Source organism: Mobula birostris, chromosome 18 (assembly GCF_030028105.1).
Source record: "Mobula birostris isolate sMobBir1 chromosome 18, sMobBir1.hap1, whole genome shotgun sequence".
Classification (NCBI taxonomy): domain Eukaryota; kingdom Metazoa; phylum Chordata; class Chondrichthyes; order Myliobatiformes; family Myliobatidae; genus Mobula; species Mobula birostris.
Genome location: NC_092387.1, coordinates 61,326,430 through 61,349,301, shown reverse-complemented (window position 1 = coordinate 61,349,301; position 22,872 = coordinate 61,326,430). Strand labels below are relative to the sequence as shown.

General features: G+C 47.6%; 1 protein-coding gene across 1 annotated transcript in view; it reads right to left on the bottom strand.

Moving 5' to 3' along the window:
- Window positions 1-22,872, bottom strand: part of LOC140212165 (SH2 domain-containing adapter protein F-like) — a 263,486-nt gene that overhangs the window by 46,511 nt on the left and 194,103 nt on the right. Inside the window, 2 exon segments of the mRNA XM_072282800.1 lie at window positions 11,763-11,882; window positions 16,993-17,152. Of these exon segments, the coding sequence (XP_072138901.1) occupies window positions 11,763-11,882; window positions 16,993-17,152 (280 nt within the window).

Below are 22,872 nucleotides of genomic sequence, written 5' to 3'. Positions count from 1 at the left end.
ATACGTTCAAGCCTGGCTATTCTTGGAGCGGAAGCATGCAGTCACAAAGGCTACAGTGGGGAACTTTCGGGAGTGGTAGCCCTCCCCCCCCAAGGGAATTGACCGTTTTGTAGATAGTAATAATCATGTTCTAATTTGAATTTATTCACTGTCTTGTAAATACTGAATGTTTATACTTTATGTATTTGTTGTGTAAATAAACTTTTATAGTTTTGTGAAACAAAGGGGTGGTACTGAGGGAGAGTCACGCTGTCAGAGGAGAGATACTAAACAATTATTTACACTGTGGGGGGTACAGTGGGAGGGTCACTCTGTGGGGGGGGTGATACCGAGGGAGAGTTTCACTGTGAGGGGTATGGGGGGTACAGTGGGAGGGTCACTCTGTGTGGGGGGTGATACTGAGGGAGAGTTTCACTGTGGGGGGTATGGGGGGTACAGTGGGAGGGTCACTCTGTGGGAGGTGATACTGAGGGAGAGTTTCACTGTGGGGGGGTACAGTGGGAGGGTCACTCTGTTGGGGGGTGATACTGAGGGAGAGTTGTCCTACAGGCGAGATATTAAACTGTCCATGCCATGACGTTAGGATTACTTAGCTTCATTTCAAGAACAGAAAAACCCTGAAATATCTATCCTCTCCATCAACGCCACTGATAAATTATCCACTCTCATTATGGGAATTTCAATAAGGACGCAGCAGAGAGTTATTAAGTGTAAATCAATGGTGGTGAAGTGGGATTTCACTGGCAGTTTCTGTGTGTATGGCATTGTAATCACACCAGCTTTTGAGTCTGGAGCGCCAACACCACAGGGCAGTGGAGACTCTGCTCGGTATGAGACAACGTGCACCAACCAGATGGGCACTTACAACAACCCACCCATTCCACGGTTAGTATTTATGAGCTGCCGTTATTTTTAATTGGTAGCTTTTTTCCCCTCTATTTAATTATTTTAAATCCACCAGCTGCTGTAGTGGCAATCTCTCTTAAGTCATTGTATCCAAGGCTGATACTGTACAAGACTTGGGGATCAAACTCTAAGTCCAATTTACTTCACATGCACAACTGATACGTATCCATGCAATGAAAATATCCTTGCAGCAGTGTCAAGTAATCAGATAGAGTGGAGACAGAGACTTAGCCACGATTTTGCTGAATGGCATGACAGCTTGAGGGGCTAACTGGTGAGATATTTTTATATTCTAATGTTCTGGTTCCATCCTTGTAAATATCTTTCTTTAACACAAGAGGTTCCGCAGATGCTAGAAACCCAGAGTAACACATGCACAAAATGCTGGAGGAACTCAGCGGGTCAGGCAGTGTCTACGGAGTGGAATAAACAGGCGAGGTCCTTTCTCGGGACTGGAAATGAAGGTGTGGGGCGAGAAGTCAGAATTAGGGGGTGCTGGGAGGGGAAGGATTACAAGCCTATCAAGTGATAGGCGAAGACAGGTGAGGGAGAAGGCAGGTGGGTGGGGGAGTTGGGGATGAAGAAGCTGGGAGATGATACGGGAACGGGCAAAGGGCTGAAGACAGAATCTGACAGGAGAGGAGAGTGGACCATGGGAGAAAGGGAAGGAGGAGGGGCACCAGAGGGAAGTGATAGGCAGGTGAGGAGAAGGGAGGGAATGAGAGGGTAACCGGAGTGGGAAATGGGAAAAGGGAGTAGGGGAGGAGTAGAATTTACTGGAAGTTGGAGAAATTGACGTTCGTGCTGTCAAGTTACCCAGACATAATATGAGGCAAAAAGGGTCTAGTGCTTTCCCGGCATAGATAACAAATCAACTCTTCACAGGCTTCCAGCTGGGTACAAGTGTAGATTTTAACCAACACTTCAATGTCAAACTTTGCCATCTAGTCCAGTAATAGTTATACCCCCGTCACCCATCCCTTCTGATTGGTTCGACCTCATCCAATCAGGTTTCCGCTGTCCCACTTTGTTTACAATCAAATTCCAATTCTTACTTTAGAGCGAGACATTTGTCTTCGTTAAAATTCTTTCCCGCCACTTTTACTTCAATGGCTTCCTTTACCAGGCGGCTCCAAAAGCCAGTGGCGTGGCTAGTAGTTTTGCGGCGTTGAAGTCAATCCAATGTGAATGCAATGTTCTGCCACCAGCAAGTTTTCCCGGTAACCCAAACGGATAGACCTCCTGTGTGCCTTGACGCAGGTTTCCACCGTGCTGATATAAGATGACCTAGGACTCAGGGCAGCTGGCAATTACAGAAGCCCAAGAAGAGATTATTCATAATATGAGGTGTTCCTCCTACACCTGACAGTGGCCTCATGTGGCAATAGAGGAGGCTATGGACCAACATGTCAAGATAGGAATCATCATCATCATCATCAGGTGCCATGCCCAGTTTGAGCTTTGACTGCCATGGCCCACACACTCCTGTTTCGGGTCAAGTGGATCAATTCATTGGTGTTCATTTCCAATTCACTGGCGGCTGTCTCCATCATCATTTGTCTTTGTCTTCCTCTTGCTTTCTTAAGATGGGAATAGGGAGTGGAATTACAGATCATTCCTTGCACTGTTTTCCACATGAGATTGAGCCCCAAACTGTGTGCAGAACTTTAAAAGCAGTCTGATCCAGATTCATATTCGGTGAAACAGTGATGGCACCTCCATTAAACTGGGACCAGAAAAAAAAAACAGAACTTCTAGAGACTGGGAAAAAAGGTAGACTTTCTTAAATGAAGGATCCCACTGTCCATCTACAATCCTTAGTTGCTGGAGCAGGAGAGACAGTCATTCCCTCTGACTGTTCACCCTTTAATAGCTGGGGCAAGTGGTTCAGAGAGGGCACAGATCATCAAATTCAAGGGCACCTCAACCTGTCGGTTACCCTCGCCATCAGCCGTGCAATTGCCCGAAGGAGAGGCTCTGTAATTACTTGCCCAACCCTTTCGGTTACACCATCTGAGTGGCTATAATTGTATTTTAAGTAAGTAATTTATATGCAAACTGCATTCAAGACAGGCAGCTGGTATCGGAATAAAATCTGCATATATCTCACATGGTAAATGAGAGAGGAAGAGAAATATAGGGGACAAGGAGAGGGTAAACAGAGAGTGAGAGAAAGAGAGAGAGGAGAGAGGGAGCAAAATGGTGGGGGGGGACAGAAAGAAAGAGCAGAGGTATGAGGTCCAGTGTGATGGTGAGTTAAAGACAGAAAGGGAGGGAGAGAGGGAGGCAGAGGGAGGGAGTGATAGAGAAGAAGGGAGAGAGGGAGAGAGAAGGAGGGGGAGAGAGAGCAAAATAGGTGGGGAAAGGGGGGGAACAGAAAGAGAGAACAGAGGAAGTATGAGATCCAGTGTGATAGTGAGTGAGTGAGAGAGAGAGAGAGTGAGGAGTGAGGGAGAGAGAGAGTGGGAGTGAGAGAGAGTGAGAAAGAGAGTAAGAGAGAGAGAGCACAAAATAGGGGAGGGGGGGACAGAGAACAGATGAGGTATGAGATCCAGTGTGATGGTGAGTGAGTGAGAGTGAGAGTGAGGAGTGTGAGAGAGAGAGAGAGAGAGAGAAAGGGAGGGAGGGAGGGAGGGAGGGGGGACAGAAAGAGAGAACAGATAAGGTATGAGATTCAGTGTGTTGGTGAGTGAGAGAGAGAGAGAGAGAGAGAGAGAGAGAGAGAGAGAGAGAGAGAGAGAGAGAGAGAGAGAGAGACCTTAAGACATAGGAACAGAATTGGACCATTTGGCCCATCAAGAATGCTAAGGGATAATAAATCATGGCTGATTTATTATCCCTCTCAACCTCATTCTTCTGTCTTCTCCCCCTAACCTTTAGCACCCTTATAATCTAGTTCCTATTAACCTCCACTTTAAATATAGACAATAGATGCAGGAGTAGGCCATTCAGCCCTTTGAGCCAGCACCACCATTCACTGTGATCATGGCTGATCATCCACAATCAGTACCCTTTTCCTGCCTTCTCCCCATATTCCTTTACTCCACTATCTTTAAGAGCTCTATCTAACTCTTTTTTGAAAGAATCCAGAGAATTGGCCTCCACTGCCTTCTGAGGCAGAGCATTCCACAGAACCACGACCCTCTGGGTGAAAAAGTTTTTTCTCAACTCTGTTCTAAATGCTCTAGCCCTTATTCTTAAACTGTGGCCTCTGGTTCTAGACTCCCCCAACATTGGGAACATGTTTCCTGCCTCTAGCATATCTAATCCCTTAATAATCTTATATGTTTCAATCAGATCCCCTCTCATCCTTCTAAATTCCAGTGTATACAACCCCAGTCACTCCAACCTTTCGACACTTGACAGTCCTGCCATGCCATTAGCTTCCTTCACTACCCGCTATACCCGCATGCTTACTTTCAGTGACTGATGAACAAGGACACCTAGATCTCGTTGTACTTCCCCTTTTCCTAACTTGACACCATTCAGATACTAATCTGCCTTCCTGTTCTTGCCTCACATTTATCCACATTAAACTGCATCTGCCCACTCACCCAACCCGTCCAAGTCACCCTGCATTCTCGTCGCATTCTCGTCACATTCTCCTCACATTTCACACCGCCACCCAGCTTTGTGTCATCTGCAAATTTGCTAATGTTACTTTTAATCCCTTCATCTAAATCATTAATGTATATTGTAAATAGCTGCGGTCCCAGCACTGAGCCTTGCGGTACCCCACTAGTCACTGCCTAAAGACCCAAAGACTTGGCCTCCACAGCCATCTGTGCCAATGAATTCCACAGATTCACCACCTACTGGCTAAAGAAATTCCTCCTCAGGCAGAGCAAGGGAGACAGAAAAGAACAGAATACAGATGTGAGCGGGGAGTGACAGAAATAAACTACTACAACGATCGAGAGATGGAGGAGCTGAGAGACTGCGGGGTAAGCAAAATAAAACAAAATGTATTTTTTAACTCAGAAAGCACAGGAGAGAAGCTAAGACAATCTTTCAGCTCAGATAAAACACCATTTAGATAAAAGCCAACATCCCTTTGGCATTGCTATAAATTCTTGAAAGAGAAACCAGATTGAACCAACACGCCTCTTAATACAGGGCACAAACCACTGCAACTTGCACATAAATTAATTTCAGAAGCCATAACCTGTGTTATATAAAGCTTATTAATTTCAATTGGATTCCCTCAATGTGCCGGCATCTGATACTAGGGAGCTTCATTAAAGATGCATTACTGATGTGTTTAGTGTAAACCATCAACCACTGAAGTAGATTTCATTCAGAACCTGGTTGCCTGCTTCTATTTGTATCAGTCTGCAATCACACAGGCTTAAGCTGGGGAGTTCAGTAGCCACAGGTCAGAAAAGGAGACCTGAGACAAAAGGCTGTCAGGACAGTGTCCGAATCTTCTGGGAAATGAAGAAATTCTAGAGTCAAGGTATCAAAATGGAAAGGGAGGCGGAGGGTCTTACAACATTAAAGAGGTATAAGATCTATGTAGAGATAAAGTGATCCAAGAGTCAAAGGGGTTCAAGGACAGTAGTTGAGGGGGGAGGGATGTTCCGGGGCAGGAAATGGTTCCTGGAGGAGGAAAGAGATTCTAAGTAGGGGGTCCCAGGATGAAGTGGTCCCAAGGCAATACAATGGGTGTCAGTGTGTCAAAGGGGGTCTGAGGATTAAAGTGGTGCCTGTTTGGTGTCACAGTGAGGAATTCTAGAACTAGAGGTCATCGGTTAAAGGTGTAAGGTGAAATATTTAAGGGGAAGCTGAGGGGGAACTTCATCACTCAGAGGCACTTGGCAGATGGGCTGGTACTTAAGGACTTCCACATGAGTGTGACGTTAAAGACAAAGAGTAGCTTTATTTGTCACGTTTACATCAAAATATTGAAATATACAGTGAAATACAATGACAGAGGTATAGAGCAAATGCAAGCAGGCTTCTCCCACTGGGGCTGGGTGGGACTACAACCAGAGGTCGTTGGTTAAGACTGAAAGGTTAAAAGTTTAAGGGGAACCTGAGGGGAAACTTCTTCACTCAGAGGGTCGTGAGCATGTGGAACGAGCTGCCAGCACAAGTGGTGCACGTGAGCTCGATTTCAATGTTTAAGAGTAGCTTGGATAGGTACGTGGATGATAGGGATATGGAGGGCTATGGTCCCAATGCAGGTCAATGGGAGTAGCCAGTTTAAATAGTTTAGCACGGACTAGATAGGCCAAAGGGCCTGTTTCTGTGTTGCACTTTTCTATGACTCAATGACTCTAAAGGCGTCGTTTAGCATCAATGACCAACACACTCCAAGGATTTGCTGGAGGTATTGCCACACTTCCAGCGCCAACTTACTCACCCTCACCCGCACATCTTCCTGGGATGTGGGGGAAACCTGAGCCTGCAGAGGAAATCCAGGTGGTCAAGGGGAGAACATACAAACTCTCTGCGGACGGCGGCAGAAATTGAACCTGATCGCCGGTGCTATAAAGCATTGCACTGACCGCTATGCGCCCGTGCCGCCTGTTAGATTGAACACCATCTTGTTTGCGTGTAACGGATCCCATTACACAATGTCGAAGAGGAGCAGTGTGAATTGTACCAAACTGGTCATCGGTGGGAGGAGAAGATGGCAGCGCGCCGCGCGTGCGCAGCTCTCCGGTGAAAAATGATATCGTATCTGTTAAATCGGGGCCATGGACAATTCTGATTTGATGGAGAATGGACGTGAAAGCACAGAGGAACATCTAGAGAAATTTCTGAAATGCCCGTCTGCTGCTGTTGTTACTGTGTGGTCGGGAATCTTTCGGAGGGTAGGCCTCAAAATCCCCGGCCTTGCCTGCTTTTGGCGACCGAGAAGGAGGTCGAATCTTTCGGCAGAGATGGCGCTCAGTACTCGGTGTCGGGGAGCAGATCAGAGCTCGAAGTTTTCGGATGACTCAGAGTCGGATTGTGGTCGGCATGGCAGGGAGAGTTTTTCTTCCTTCTCTCCGTCTGCGTGAGATGTGGGACATTTGAAAAACTTTGAACTTTACTGTGCTCACGGACTTCTTCAACAAGTTATGGTATTGTTACACTGTTTGTAACTTTATGTTATAATTATGTGGTTTTGTCAGTTCTTTCAGTCTTGGTTTGTCCTGTGTTTTGTGATATCACCCCGGAGGAAATAATGTATCATTTCTTAATGCATGCATTACTAAATGACAATAAAAGGGGACTACGTGTCTTCATAATCTAATTAATCACCACATGGGATCTCCCTGTACACAGATTCAGAAAAAGCCTGCTTGCATTTGCCCTATCTATACGCCTCATAATTTTGTACACCTCTATCACTGTATTTTGCTGTACATCTCGATATTCTGATTCGGATACCTTGTTTCCCACAGCGCAGCAGTGATTTACATTTATCTTGTTGGCTGGAGACTCTGGGAGTGGTGAGATTGTCTTCTTTGAGACTGGATAAGGATTCAGGCTGAGGGAGCTACACAGCTGACTGTCACTGACGCCTCATGTATTATTCCACTGACTGTTCAATAGTAATCATGCAACTTACAGCAGATTGACGGCCAACAATCCCAAACCATCTGAGGTATGTCAATGGAAGTTAGAACAGACACCGTGAGAGAAATGAATTGGGAGCAGACTTATGATTTACAGGCAGCTGCATTAGTGGATGCCGATCGATGCCAAATTGTAATCTTAGACAGCAAAAATACTTTACACAGATTGGAAATCTGTTCCAATTATTAAACATCCCACAGAACCTCTCAGCTTTACAGTACGCCAGCGCACCCCAGCTACCAAATGGCTTTTTTGAAGCCTTTGAGGCACTGATTTTAAAATGTTCCTCCTCATTTCCAAAGGCCCCGACTCTGCTGCCCCTCCAGCTCCAAGTACAGGCTGATGGGCCGAAGTGCCTGTTCCCGTGTTGCCTCTCTCTACCACCAATAATTACTCACAGTTTTGCCAGGTGACCTCTGGCCTCACTCCTGCACCCCTCCGCCTCAGCAGCTTGAGGTATTGTGGTGACCTGAGGCCAGCTGACAAGCAAAATGGGGTGGCACGGTAGTGTAGCAGTTAGCGTCACCCTAATACGGCGCCAGTAAGCCAGGTTCTCTTCCAGCCGTTGTCTGTAAAGGGCTCTTATGGTCTCCCCGTGACCAATGGGGCTTCCTCTGGGTGCTCCGGTTTCCTCCCACAGTCCAAAGATGTACCGGTTAGTAGGTTAATTGGTCACATGGGTGTAACTGGGTGTTTTGAGCCGGAAATACCTGCTATTGTGCTGTATGTCTAATTAAGTAAAATGGCCCCTCAATAACTCATGAGGTGATGTCCCCATTGATCATGTGACCATGTTCTCCTTCCTGCCTCAAGGGGGCTAAATCTCCACTCTGGCCCGGGCCTAACCAGAGATTAGCGTTAAGATTGTGAAAAGGGAGGTGAGATTTGGGATTGAATGGAACAAAGGGGGATCAGATTATTATTGTTCCCTTGTTCATTCAAACCCTGTATTTTATTTAGATACAGCATGGTAACAGACCCTTCTGGCCCATTTACGCCCATCTGAACAATTAGCCTACTAACCCGTAAGTGGGATGTGGGAGGAAACCAGGGCACCCGGAGGAAAGTCACACGGTCACCGGGAGAATGCACAAGCTACTTACAGACGACAGTGGGAATTGAACCGGGGTTGCTGGTGCTGTAACTGCGTTACGCTAGCCGTGGTCTGGACGAGTGAATGAGACTAGGACCTGGACTTCTCTGACACTCCCTGAGTTAAGCAACCCACAGTCAGGCATGAACTGAAGTCACTAACTAAACAGCCCTAAGAACGTCATCCCTTCACTGTTACCAATCTCTGCCTTACCCTGGGGGATCTTCATCTCTCTCTGAAAGGTCAGGGGCGGCAGCAAAGCACCAAACGGAAGCTAATTGCTGTTCAAGGAGTGAAGGACAAGGGAGGTAATTCCTGACTTGGGCTAGCTGGGGACAGAAGGAGCGGGGGGAGAGGTGAAAGCATGGGACAGCGACTGAATCCTGAACACACAGACACCGGTCCCTATCTCTTTACACAGTGACATGATATTACCTCCCCACGCTCCTTAAATATGCTTTTCAATTTTCACCAAACCACTGTCATTTCACATTTAGCTCACAGGCAACGAGGATGGGGATGCACAGGAGCTCACGTAGCCCCTCGAAGCAACACAGGGCTGAATTGTCAGCTCTTGTATACAGTCCTGTAAGCATGATGTGCTGTCTCCTGAGAAAATGCCAACCGATCGGTTGCTGGTCTCTTGGGAGGCAGAGCAGACAGCAATGTAATTCCCATTTTCTAATAACTCTGGGAACTGCTGTCTTTGTTAATCCGCGGGATGGAAATCAAAATAAATGACTGCACCAGATATTAATATTTTCACATGCGTTTATATCTATTTCTGCAACAGCCATTACCTGTGGCAGAGAAGGAAGCGGAATAGCACACACATACAAAACGCTGGAGAAACTCAGCAAGTCCAACAGCATCTATGGAAAGGAATAAAGAAATGGCCTGAAATACCAACTCTTTATTTCTTTCCATAGATGCTGCCTGCCCAGCTGAGCTCCTCCAGCATTTTGTGTGTGTGTGTGTGTGTGTGTGTGTGTGTGTGTGTGTGTGTGTGTGTGTGTGTGTGTGTGTGTGTGTGTGTGTGTGTGTGTGTCTCGATTTCCAGCACCGGCAGAATCTCTCGTCTTTAGTTTTCTGAGAAGAGGGTATACAGGGTGAGGTTGAGGCTATTAACTGAAGGTGGAAAGTACTGATGTAACCCTTTGTTTAAAAAGCTTACTTTGACATTTTGTTTGTAAAACAGGACCATGAGACCATAAGATATAGGGGCAGAATTAGGCCATTCAGCCCATCAAGTCCGCTCTGCCATGGCTGATTTATTTTCTCTCTCAATTCCATTCTTCTGCCTTTTCTCCGTAACCTTTGACACCCTAACTAATAGGTACATGGATGAAAGGGGTGTGGAAGCTATGGTCCAGGTGCGGGTCGATGGCACTTGGCAGATGGGCTGGTACTTAAGGACTTTCACATACTGATATAAAGGGGTTTCCATTATACAGCTGGAGAAAGGAAATGATCAAATGAAGTTCGGAAGAAGCTCTAACATTTGTAGACAGTGACTACCCTCTGGTATCACAAGCCATTAAAGTGCAGGAAATGTCTTTCTCTTAAAGCACTCTGTGCTCCCACTCTATAGGATGAATCTGCTGAAGTTACAAACCTTTCTGACCAACAATTAAATTCCAAATATTCCAGGCCAAATTACTTACATGTCAGGGCACTAAAAGCAGCTGGCTGCTCTCTGGCCCTGAAATAACTCGTGTATTTATTTACTTACAGACCATCATCATCATGTGTCGTATGATGTAGGTGATTATCACCTTTAACCACGACTGTTCTTGGCAAATTTTTCTACAGAACTGGTTTGGCATTGCCTTCTTCCGGGCAGTGCCTTTAGAAGCAGGTGACCCCAGCCATTGTCAATACCCTTCAGAGATGGTCTGCCTGGCGTCAGTGGTAGCATAACCAGGAATTGTGATATGCACTGGCTGCTCATACGACCGTCCACTATCTGATCCCATGGCTTCAGGTGTCCCTGATCGGGGGGGGGGGGGGGGGTTGGTTAAGCAGGTGCTACACCTTGCCCAAGCGTGACCCGCAGGCTAGCAGAGGAAACGAACATCTTATACCTTATTTGGTAGAGATGTATCTCCACCCTTCCAACCTGTATTTACAGATACAGCACGATAACTGGCCCTCATGGCCCAGTGAGTCCACGGCACTCAGTTACACCCTGTGGAGGTAAAGTGACGTTGAAACCCTCCATCAGGAAATATCGTCTCCCTTTACCTACATAGATGCTGCTCAACCTGCGAGTTCTGCACTGAATGGATTTACAGTTCCCAAAGCTGGATGAGTGGGGAAGAAATTGGGTGGGGAGGGGTGTAATTCTGGGATTATTGAATAAAAATAGTCTCCAGCCTCCCCTCCACCTCACCTAGGGTGGGGCAACTACTGAGCAGGCTGAGACAGAGGAGTTTCTACAGATGCTGAGGTACTGAAAACCTTGTGCAATACACAGTGTGTGCATCTATACGTGTGTGTGTGTGTGTGTGTGAGCTCCAAATCATAAACACAGCAAAGTCTGCAGATGCTGGAAATCCAGAGCGACACACACACAATGCTGGAGGAATTCAGTAGGTCAGACAGCATCGATGGAAATGAATAAAAAGTTGATGTTTCAGGCCAAGACCCTTCATCTGGACTGGAAAAGAATCTACCAAAAGCCATCCATACGTAAACAAAACTGCAATGTGCAAAAGAAGACAAGGCATTTACAGGAAAAAGTAAAGAAATACAATAGCATCTATGAAAAACCATAAACAAAAAACTTCCTTTCCAGTCTTGCTGAAGGGCCTTGTCCTGAAACGTCAACAGTTTATTCTTTGCCATAGATGCTGCCTGACCCGTTGAATTCCTTGAGCATTTTGTGTGTGTTGTTCTGATCTCACTACATTACTGATGATGACATGGGAAACACTCAGCCGGCAATCCTGTCCCCATCCCATCCCAACCCAGCCTCCACCTACTCTTTCTCCTTCCCCCGATCCGAGCCCTCCACCCTGTCCCTGTCCCTGTTCCAGGTCCCGAGCCCACAGGAGGCGACCTGTGGTACATAGCTACATCTCTGATGGTGAAGTACGCTGACGAGCCCAGTGGTGGCTGGCGGGAGGACCTGTCTAGACAGTGCTAACCCAAGACGAGTGGGAAGATGGCAGGCTCTGCACAAGGCACTTACTTCAGCGAGAGGGAGTAGTCGTTCTTGGTGGTCTCGCTGTTCCTCACCAGGTAACTGGCCTCTTTACACAGACGCAGGAGGTTCTCAGCATCCGTCCGGCTGATGGCTCCATGATACCAGCTGCAGGGGAGAGAAGATGCATTTGCCTCACTCACAATCTGTCTCCTTTGCTGAAAACAAGCTCTAAGCGGGTGTGTTAAACACCAGCCTACTGTACGTTAGAGGCCTACACCCTGCACCAGGCTGTGAAGCTCAGTGGCCCATAACTGAAGCATTGTCACCATCATCACCAGAACACACAACCGCAGAGCCACACACACACACACACACTCACACACACACACACACACAACATACACTCACATACAACCGCAGAGCCATACACGCGCGCGCGCACACACACACACACACACACACACACACACACACACACACACACAACATACACTCACACACAACCGCAGAGCCACACACACACACTCACACACACACACACACACAACATACACTCACACACAACTGCAGAGCCACACACACACACTCACACACACACACACACACAACATACACTCACACACAACTGCAGAGCCACACACACACACACACTCACACTCACACACACACACACTCTCACACACACACACACACACACACACACACACAACCGCAGAGCCACACACACACACAACCTCAGAGCCACACACACACACTCACACACACGCACACAACATACACTCACACACAACTGCAGAGCCACACACACACACACACACACACTCACACTCACACACATACTCACACACACACACACACACACTCTCACACACACACTCACACACACACACACTCACACACACACAACCGCAGAGCCACACACACACACACACACACTCTCTCACACACACACACACAACCGCAGAGCCACACACACACACACACTCACACACAACCGCAGAGCCATACACACACACACACAACCTCAGAGCCACACACACACAACCGCAGAGCCACACACACACACACACACACACACACACACACACAACCGCAGAGCCATACACACACACACAACCTCAGAGCCACACACACACACACACACACAGCAGCACGTACACACAACCACAGACACAATCAAAATTTAAAGTGTATTGATTATCAAGTTATGTATACTTCACACAACATTGATAATTTGTCTCCTTAGAGGCAGCCGCAAAACAAAGAAAACCCAATGGAACCTTTTTTAAAAAAAGACCGTCAAATACCCAATATGCAGAGAGGAAAAAACAAATCATGCAAACAATATAAATTACCAAACAGCATTCAGAACTGAAGTTCACACACATCCACAGAGATACACACACATTAAGACAATCACACAGAACTGCAGACCAGGTCGACACACAATCACAGAACCAGACCTATAGACATAGAGAGACCACACACACTTTCACATAAAACCACAGACGCCAACACACATATCACCAGGAAGTGCGCGCGTACACACACACGCGCGCGCGCGCAGAGCGACGGAAACATCAATGCATACACACAACTGCACACATTCACAACACAGCATGCACATTAATATACACACAGACTTACAGAACTGCAGACAGACAGACTCACACACACAACCACACATACACCAACACATAACCACACAAGCTTCAGATTTGCATACCAAACAAGTGCACATGCAGACACACAGAACAAGAGAAAGGGACACAGAGATAGCTACACTCACACACACAACATATAGATAGATACACAACCACAGGCATTCACATGCCACCATAAATATATCACATGTTTACATATAGCCACCATAGAGAGAGACACACAGACAGAACTAGGCAGACACCGAAAAGGAGAGATGGGCTCACCAACATACATGACCATCGATAGGCAGATGAGAGAGAATGAAACGCACTCAGTCAGAGACACACTCACAGTACACAGAAATTCACCACAGAGGATGGGGGAGAAAGGACGGAGAGGGGGAGGGGGAGAGAGAGAGAGGGGGGAGAGAGAGAGGGGGGGAGAGAGAGAGGAGGAGAGGAAGAGGAAGAGGAAGGGGGGGGGAGAGGGAGGGAGAGGAAAGTGAGAGAAGGAAAGTGGGAAAGGGTGAGAGAGAAGGGAAGAGAGGGAGTGAGAGGGAAAGGGAGAGGGAGAGGAGGGGATAGAGGGAAAGCAGGAGAGAAGAGGAGAGAGGGAAAGAGGGAGAGAGGAAGAGGGAAGGGGAGGGGGAGAGGGATTGAGAGGGAAAGTGAGATGGGGAGAGGAAGAGGGGAGAGAGGAGGAGGAAGGGGGAAGGGGAGGGGAAGAGTTAAAGGTGAGAGGAAGAGGAGGGGAGAGTGAGGGAAAGTGAGATGGGGGGAGATGAAGAGGGAAGGAGCAGAAAGTGAGAGAAGTAAAGTGGAGAGGGGAGAGAGGGAGAGGGGAAGAAGTAGAGGGAAAGAGGGAGAAAGACAGGGAGGGGGGATGGGGAGGGGAGGTGGAGGGGGAGAGGGACCTACATAACCACAAACTCACCAAAATGCTCAATATCACTTCTGAATTCTCCTACATACTCACACTGATATGCAGTCCACTCCCTGACTTAAGGACACACACTCAGGCATACATGCACACACACATACATACACACACACACACACACACACACACACACACATGCATACACACTCACACACACACACGTGCATACACATTCACACACACATGCATACACACACACACATACACACACACACATACATACACACACACGCATACACACTCACACACACACATGCATACACTCACACACACATGCATACACATGCACACTCACACACACACATGCATACACACTCACACACACATGCATACACACTCACACACACACGCATACACACACACGCGCATACACACTCACACACACATGCATACACACACATACACACACACACTCTCACACACACACATGCATACACATGAACACTCACACACACATGCATACACACGCACACACACATGCATACACACACGCATACACACTCACACACACATGCATACACACTCACACACACACACGCATACACACACATGCACACTCACACACACACATGCATACACACTCACACACACACGCATACACACTCACACACACACACATGCATACACACACACACATGCATACACACTCACACACACATGCATACACACACACACGCATACACACACACATGCATACACACACGCATACACACACATGCACACTCACACACACATGCATACACACTCACACACACACGCATACACACTCACACACACACATGCATACACACATGCATACACACACACACTCACACACACACATGCATACACACACATGCATACACATGAACACACACACACATGCATACACACGCACACACACATGCATACACACACACGCATACACACTCACACACACACATGCATACACACTCACACACACATGCATACACACATGCATACACACACACACTCACACACACACACACAATGCATACACACACATGCATACACATGAACACTCACACACACACATGCATACACACGCACACACACATGCATACACACACACGCATACACACTCACACACACACATGCATACACACTCACACACACACACGCATACACACACATGCACACTCACACACACACATGCATACACTCACACACACACGCATACACACTCACACACACACACATGCATACACACACACACACACACACACACACACATGCACACACGCGCACACACACACACACACACACACACACACATATACAGAGCTCCAGGTGAAAGAGAGGGCAAGCCACTGTATGAGTGTGGGGGGTGCTGTATGAGTGGGGGTGCTGTATGAGTGTGAGGGGTGCTGTATGAGTGGGGGGGCTGTATGAGTGTGGGGGGTGCTGTATGAGTGTGGGGGGTGCTGTATGAGTGGGGGGGCTGTACGAGTGTGGGGGGGCTGTATGAGTGGGGGGCTGTATGAGTGTTGGGAGGCTGTATGAGTGGGGGGCTTGTATGAGTGTGGGGGGGTCTGTATGAGTGTTGGGGGGCTGTATGAGTGGGGGGCTTGTATGAGTGTGGGGGGGCTGTATGAGTGGGGGGGGCTGTATGAGTGTGGGGGGTGCTGTATGAGTGGGGGTGCTGTATGAGTGTGGGGGGTGCTGTATGAGTGGGGGTGCTGTATGAGTATAGGGGGGCTGTATGAGTTGGGGGGCTGTATGAGTGTGGGGGGTGCTGTATGAGTGTGGGGGTGCTGTATGTGGGGGGGGCTGTATGAGTTGAGGGGCTGTATGAGTGGGGGGGGCTGTATGAGTGTGGGGGGGCTGTACGAGTGAGGGGGGCTGTACGAGTGTGGGGGGGCTGTATGAGTGGGGGCTGTATGAGTGTTGGGGGGCTGTATGAGTGGGGGGCTTGTATGAGTGTGGGGGGGCTGTATGAGTTGGGGGGCTGTATGAGTGGGGGGGCTGTATGAGTGTGGGGGGTGCTGTATGAGTGGGGGGGCTGTACGAGTGTGGGGGGGCTGTACGAGTGAGGGAGGGCTGTACGAGTGTGGGGGGGGGCTGTATGAGTGGGGGGCTGTATGAGTGTTGGGGGGCTGTATGAGTGGGGGGCTTGTATGAGTGTGGGGGGTGCTGTATGAGTGGGGGGGCTGTATGAGTGGGGGGGCTGTATGAGTGTGGGGGGTGCTGTATGAGTGTGGGGGGGCTGTATGATTTGGGGGGATGTATGAGTGTGGGGGGTGCTGTATGAGTGGGGGGGCTGTATGAGTGTGGGGCGGCTGTACGAGTGAGGGGGGCTGTACGAGTGTGGGGGGGGCTGTATGAGTGTGGGGGGGCTGTATGAGTGCGGGGGCAGCTGCAGTGGGGCTGTATGAGTGTGGGGGGGCTGTATGAGTGTGGAGGGTGCTGTATGAGTGCGGGGGGGGCTGTATGAGTGCGGGGGGGGCTGTATGAGTGTGGGGAGGCTGTATGAGTGCAGGGGCAGGCTGCAATGGGGAGGCTGTATGAGTGTGGGGAAGGTGTGTGAGTGTGGGGGGCTGTATGAGTGCGGGGGGGGGGCTGTATGAGTGCGGCGGGGCTGTATGAGTGCGGGGGGGCTGTATGAGTGTGGGGGAGACTGTATGAGTGCAGGGGCAGCTGCAGTGGTGCTGTATGAGTGCGGGGGGGGGGGAGGCCATGGTCCAACACTTACGTCTGGCTGACGAGGGGCAGGTCTGCCTCCACCTTCTCCCCCAGCTCCACGCTCTGCTGCTTCAGGGATTTCAGGTTCGAACCTGACAGGCGATTGTGGTGCCACACCTTCTCCTCCTTGGGTGGGGACTGCCGAGTGCTGTCCGCCTCATCAAACTGAACTAAAGGGAGGACAAGGAGCATTTACAAACTATCAGCTTTCAGCTGGAGCCACACCTCATCCCCACATCCTCTGCCCCGAAGGCGCTTGCACACACATCCCCAGACTATTGAACTGAGGAGGCATCACACATCCACTCCTCTCCCCAGCCAGTCGTTGGGACACTGTGGTCTTGGGACAGGAACCATGGAGACATTTTCTCTGCTCTGTACACCACAGGAAAGGCATGGTTGCACTGGAGAGGGTAACAGAGAGGAATCACCAGGATATCAGAGATCCTGAAAATTTGATATACAGCGTAGCTGTTGATGTGTCTCTCGATTTCAGACCTGAGGTTTCTGCAATTCTGCGTGATTCCAGATTTCGCTCAGTCAGAGGTAGTGTGTGATGCGAGTTCAGGGTGCACAGATGTGACTCTCCCTTCAGATACTGCTGAACTCTCTGTTGGTAAAGGTACCGAGCTGATTCCTGAGCAACACACACAGAAAGCTGGAGGAAGCCCAGTTATTCAGGGAGCATCTGTGGAAGGAACTCTGATTCTAGGCCCCCCGGCTAGCAAAAAAAAACATTCCTGTATCAAACGCAGAACTCTGTCGGAGCTCTGTACATTTCAGTGAGATCACCCCGTTGTTCCCCAACTCCAGAGAAAATCAGCCAGTCGGCTTTATCAGTGGGCAACATGGTAGCATAGTGGTTTGCACAATGACACTACAGCGCCAACAACCACTGATTGTGGTACAATCCCCACCGCTGCCTGTAGGAATTTCTATGTGCTCCCCATGACCACGTGGGTTTCCTCCAGGTGCTCTGGTTTCCTCCCATATTCCAAAGAAGTACAGTTGTAGGTAAGCTATGTTGAAGCCAGAAATATGGCAACACTTGCAGGCTGTCCCCAGCACAATCCTTGCACTGTGTTGTTCGTTGACGCAAATTAACACCTTTCAATGTATGTTTTGATGTAAGTGTGAAAATACAGGTCATTTATCGACTTTCATAAGTTGAGGGATAGAGCTTAAGAGTCGCGATGTAATGACGCAGCTCTATAAAACTCTGGTTAGGCCACACTTGGAGTACTGTGTCCAGTTCTGGTCACCTCACTATAGGAGGATGTGGAAGCATTGGAAAGGGTACAGAGGAGATTTACCAGGATGCTGCCTGGTTTAGAGAGTATGCATTATGATCAGAGATTAAGGGTTTACTCTTTGGAGAGAGGAAGGATGAGAGGAGACATGATAGAGGTGTACAAGATAATAAGAGGAATAGATAGAGTGGATAGCCAGCGCCTCTTCCCCAGGGCACCACTGCTCAATACAAGAGGACATGGCTTTAAGGTAAGGGGTGGGAAGTTCAAGGGGGATATTAGAGGAAGGTTTTTTACTCAGAGAGTGGTTGGTGCGTGGAATGCACTGCCTGAGTCAGTGGTGGAGGCAGATACACTAGTGAAGTTTGAGAGACTACTAGACAGGTATATGGAGGAATCTAAGGTGGGGGCTTATATGGGAGGCAGGGTTTGAGGGTCGGCAAAACATTGTGGGCCGAAGGGCCTGTACTGTGCTGTACTGTTCTATGTTCTATGTTCTATCTTTCCTCAACAGACAGAACCACGAACCATGCCAGAACCAATCTTCACTCCTTCAGATGCAAGGATATTCTTTCTTAGACAAAGAGACCAGATCGGTCCCAGTGTTACAGCTGTAGCCGTGCAAGGCCAACATGGAAAGCCATACCCACTTACAGTATTAGCTCATATTGGATCTCACATTGAAATTCACTCCGTCATGGCAATGTGACCCCAGCAGGTAGCAGGAAGAGCTAGTGACCATGCCTTTGTTGAGTTTGTTCAGCATTTGATTAGTTGGGCATTTCGTGATTGGCATGGATGAAATGTGGCACATGGCCCGTTTTTGTGCTGTCAGGTCTCACCGCTGACAGAAGTTCAAAATAAATTTATTATCAAAGCACATACACTGTATGTCACATATACTACCTTGAGATTCATTTTCTTGTAGGCATTCACAGTCGAACAAAGAAACACAATAGAGTCAATGAAAAAGACTGACAAACAGCCAATGTGCAAAAAAAGACAAATTGTACAAATAAAAAAAATCTAGTAAATAAATAATACTGAGAACATAAGTAGAGTCCTTGAAAGTGAGTCTGTGGGTTGTGGGATCAGTGCGAAGTTGTGAGTGAAGTGATCCACGCTGGTTCAGGAACCTGATAGTTGAGGGGTAATAACTGTTCCTAAACCTGGTGGTGTGCCTCAACACTTCCTGTAGGTCTTATTGGACATAACACTGGAATTCACTCTGCAGGCGTGAAGGGTCAGGAGGGACCCTAAAACTCAGGGGGCTTCCCGGAACCTCGATAATTTAAAATCTGCTGTGTATAAATTACCTTCAACATGTCATAAAGCTTGACAGGTAATGAAAGCACATCAACAAACATGCTGAACAGGCGTCAGCTCATTCAATTAGCATTCCTCCATCAGACAGCAGCATCTCACTACATCAAACCAGCTGCCAGGAGAGGAAATGATCACCTTGGGGAAGCCTAGCACCACAGATACGGCCTCTGATTTCTGTATAACTCAGACTATAGAACTGCCCAGGATAGTGTAGGCTCTTTGGCCCACAATGTTGTATTGAACTAATTAAACCAATGACACCTAGTTCCTACTGCACATGAATCAGAGAATCGTGTGTATTATTGCTGACATACAGAACGTAGAAAGTACAGGCCTTTCAGTCCACCGCATACTGAACTAATTAAGCCAATGACACCTAATCCCTTCTGCCTAACGTGAATCAGAATCAGGTTTATTATCACTGACATAGACACCCAGGAGCCACTTTACGAAGTACAGGAGTGGAAAATGGTGTGATCTTCTACTCTTGTAGCCCATTCACTTCAGGGTTCAATACGTGATGTGTTTAGAGATGCTCTTCTGCACACCTCTGTTTTAACGTGTGGTTATTTGAGTTGCTGTCACCTTCCTGTCAGTTTGAACCAATCGGGCCATTCTCCTCTGATCTCTCTCATTAACAAGACGTTTTCACCCACAGAACTGCTGTTCACTGGATTTTTTTTTGTTGTTCACACCATTCCCTGTAAACTCTAGAGACTGTTGTGTGTGAAAATCCCAGAAGATCAGCAGTTTCTGAGATACTCAAACCACCCTGTCTGACACCAACAATCACTCCACGGTCAATGTCACTTAGATCCTATTCCTTCTCCGTGTTGATATTTGGCCTGAACAACTGAACCTCTTGACCATGTCTGCATGCTTTGATATATAGAGTTGCTGCTACATGATTGGCTGATTAGGTATCTGCATTAACAAGTTGTACAGGTGTACCTTATAAAGTGGTCATTTTGGTGTAGATCAAAGCAATGTACTGGCCTTTTGGCCTACGATGTTGTGCCAACCTTATAACCTACTCCAAGATCAATTTAACTTTCTCCTCTTACGTAGCCCTATCATTTATGTGCCTATCCAAGAGTTTCTTCAATGTCCCCAATGTATCTGCCTCGTATCGTCAGGACACCTCTACAAAGCCACCTCTCATCCTCCTTTGCTCCAAAAAGAAAAGCTCCAGCCCACTCATTCTATCCATGTAAAGCATGTTCTCTAATCCAGGCAGCACCCTGTTCAATCTCCACTGCGCCCTCTCTAAAGCTTCCACATCCTTGTTATAATGAGGCATTACAGGAAAGGTTGAAGTGCGAAAAAGGGGCAGAAGGGGAAGGAGAAGGAAGTGGGAGGGGAGAAGGAGAGAGATTCAAATTTCAAGATTCAAGATTGCTTTATATCATTTCCAGTGCACGTGTAATAGAGAACAAAATAATTGTTACTCCAATTAGATAGAGCACCAAAATAAAACAATGAGATAAATATCACAATAACAAAAAAATCACAATAAATATAAATATAAATGTAGACGGGAGGAGAAAATGGCGGCACAACGCAGTGCACGAGGCCTCTCCGGTGAAATGATATCGTATTTGTAAGTAGGATGCCGTGCACAATTCTGATTTGATGAAGACAGACGTGAGAAGCAGAGGAACATTTGGAGAAATTTCTGAAATGCCCAGTTCACTGCCGCTGCTACTGTGCGATCGAGAATCTCCGGAGGGGAGGCCCAAAATCCCTGGCTTTGCCTGCTGCTGGCGACTGAGGCTGAGGTCGTGGCGTCCGGTAGAGATGGTGCTCGGTACTTGGTGTCGGAGGGCTGATCAGAGCTTGAAGTTTTCGGACAACTCAGAGTCGGACTGTGGTCGGGCATGGCAGGGAGAGTTTTCTTCCTTCTCGCGTCTGCGTGAGATGTGGGACTTTCGAGAGACTTTGAACTTTTTTACTGTGCCATGGCCTGTTCTTCATCAAGTTATGATATTGTTGCACTGTTGTAACTATATGTTATAATTATGTGGTTTTTGTAAGTTTTTCAGTCTTGATCTGTCCTGTGTTTTTGTGATATCACACCGGAGGAATATTGTATCATTTCTTAATGCATGCATTACTAAATGACAATAAAAGAGGACTGCGTGTCCTCATAATCTAATCTAATCTAAATACATGAGATAGTTTATACACATAGATTGCTTGTATGTCCATAAAATGACATTAATTACAGGAATGTCTTTTCATGAGGGGACTCTCGAGGAAATGCTACAATAGTGGTGGTAGAGTTTGTGGATCACTCTCCCTGTGTCCCTTCCCTCCCTACTTAGAGTCAGTACTTAGGAGATGCACCTTAGGCAGCAATAACAGCCTTGAGTCTGTGTGGAAAGGTCTCTAGCAGCTTTGCACATCTGAACAAATGCAATTGTTCCCCATTCTTCTTTAGTGGGGTACCGCAAGGCTCAGTGCTGGGACCCCAGTTGTTTACAATATATATTAATGACTTGGATGAGGGAATTAAATGCAGCATCTCCAAGTTTGTGGATGACACAAAGCTGGGTGGCAGTGTTAGCTGTGAGGAGGATGCTAAGAGGATGCAGGGTGACTTGGATAGGTTGGGTGAGTGGGCAAATTCATGGCAGATGCAATTTAATGTGGATAAATGTGAAGTTATCCACTTTGGTGGCAAAAATAGGAAAACAGATTATTATCTGAATGGTGGCCGATTAGGAAAAGGGGAGGTGCAACGAGACCTGGGTGTCATTATACACCAGTCATTGAAAGTGGGCATGCAGGTACAGCAGGCGGTGAAAAAGGCGAACGGTATGCTGGCATTTATAGCGAGAGGATTCGAGTACAGGAGCAGGGAGGTACTACTGCAGTTGTACAAGGCCTTGGTGAGACCACACCTGGAGTATTATGTGCAGTTTTGGTCCCCTAATCTGAGGAAAGACATCCTTGCCATAGAGGGAGTACAAAGAAGGTTCACCAGATTGGTTCCTGGAATGGCAGGACTTTCATATGAAGAAAGACTGGATGAACTGGGCTTGTACTCATTGGAATTTAGAAGATTGAGTGGGGATCTGATTGAAACGTATAAGATCCTAAAGGGATTGGACAGGCTAGATGCAGGAAGATTGTTCCCGATGTTGGGGAAGTCCAGAACGAGGGGCCACAGTTTGAGGATAGAGGGGAAGCCTTTTAGGACCGAGATTAGGAAAAACTTCTTCACACAGAGAGTGGTGAATCTGTGGAATTCTCTGCCACAGGAAACAGTTGAGGCCAGTTCATTGGCTATATTTAAGAGGGAGTTAGATATG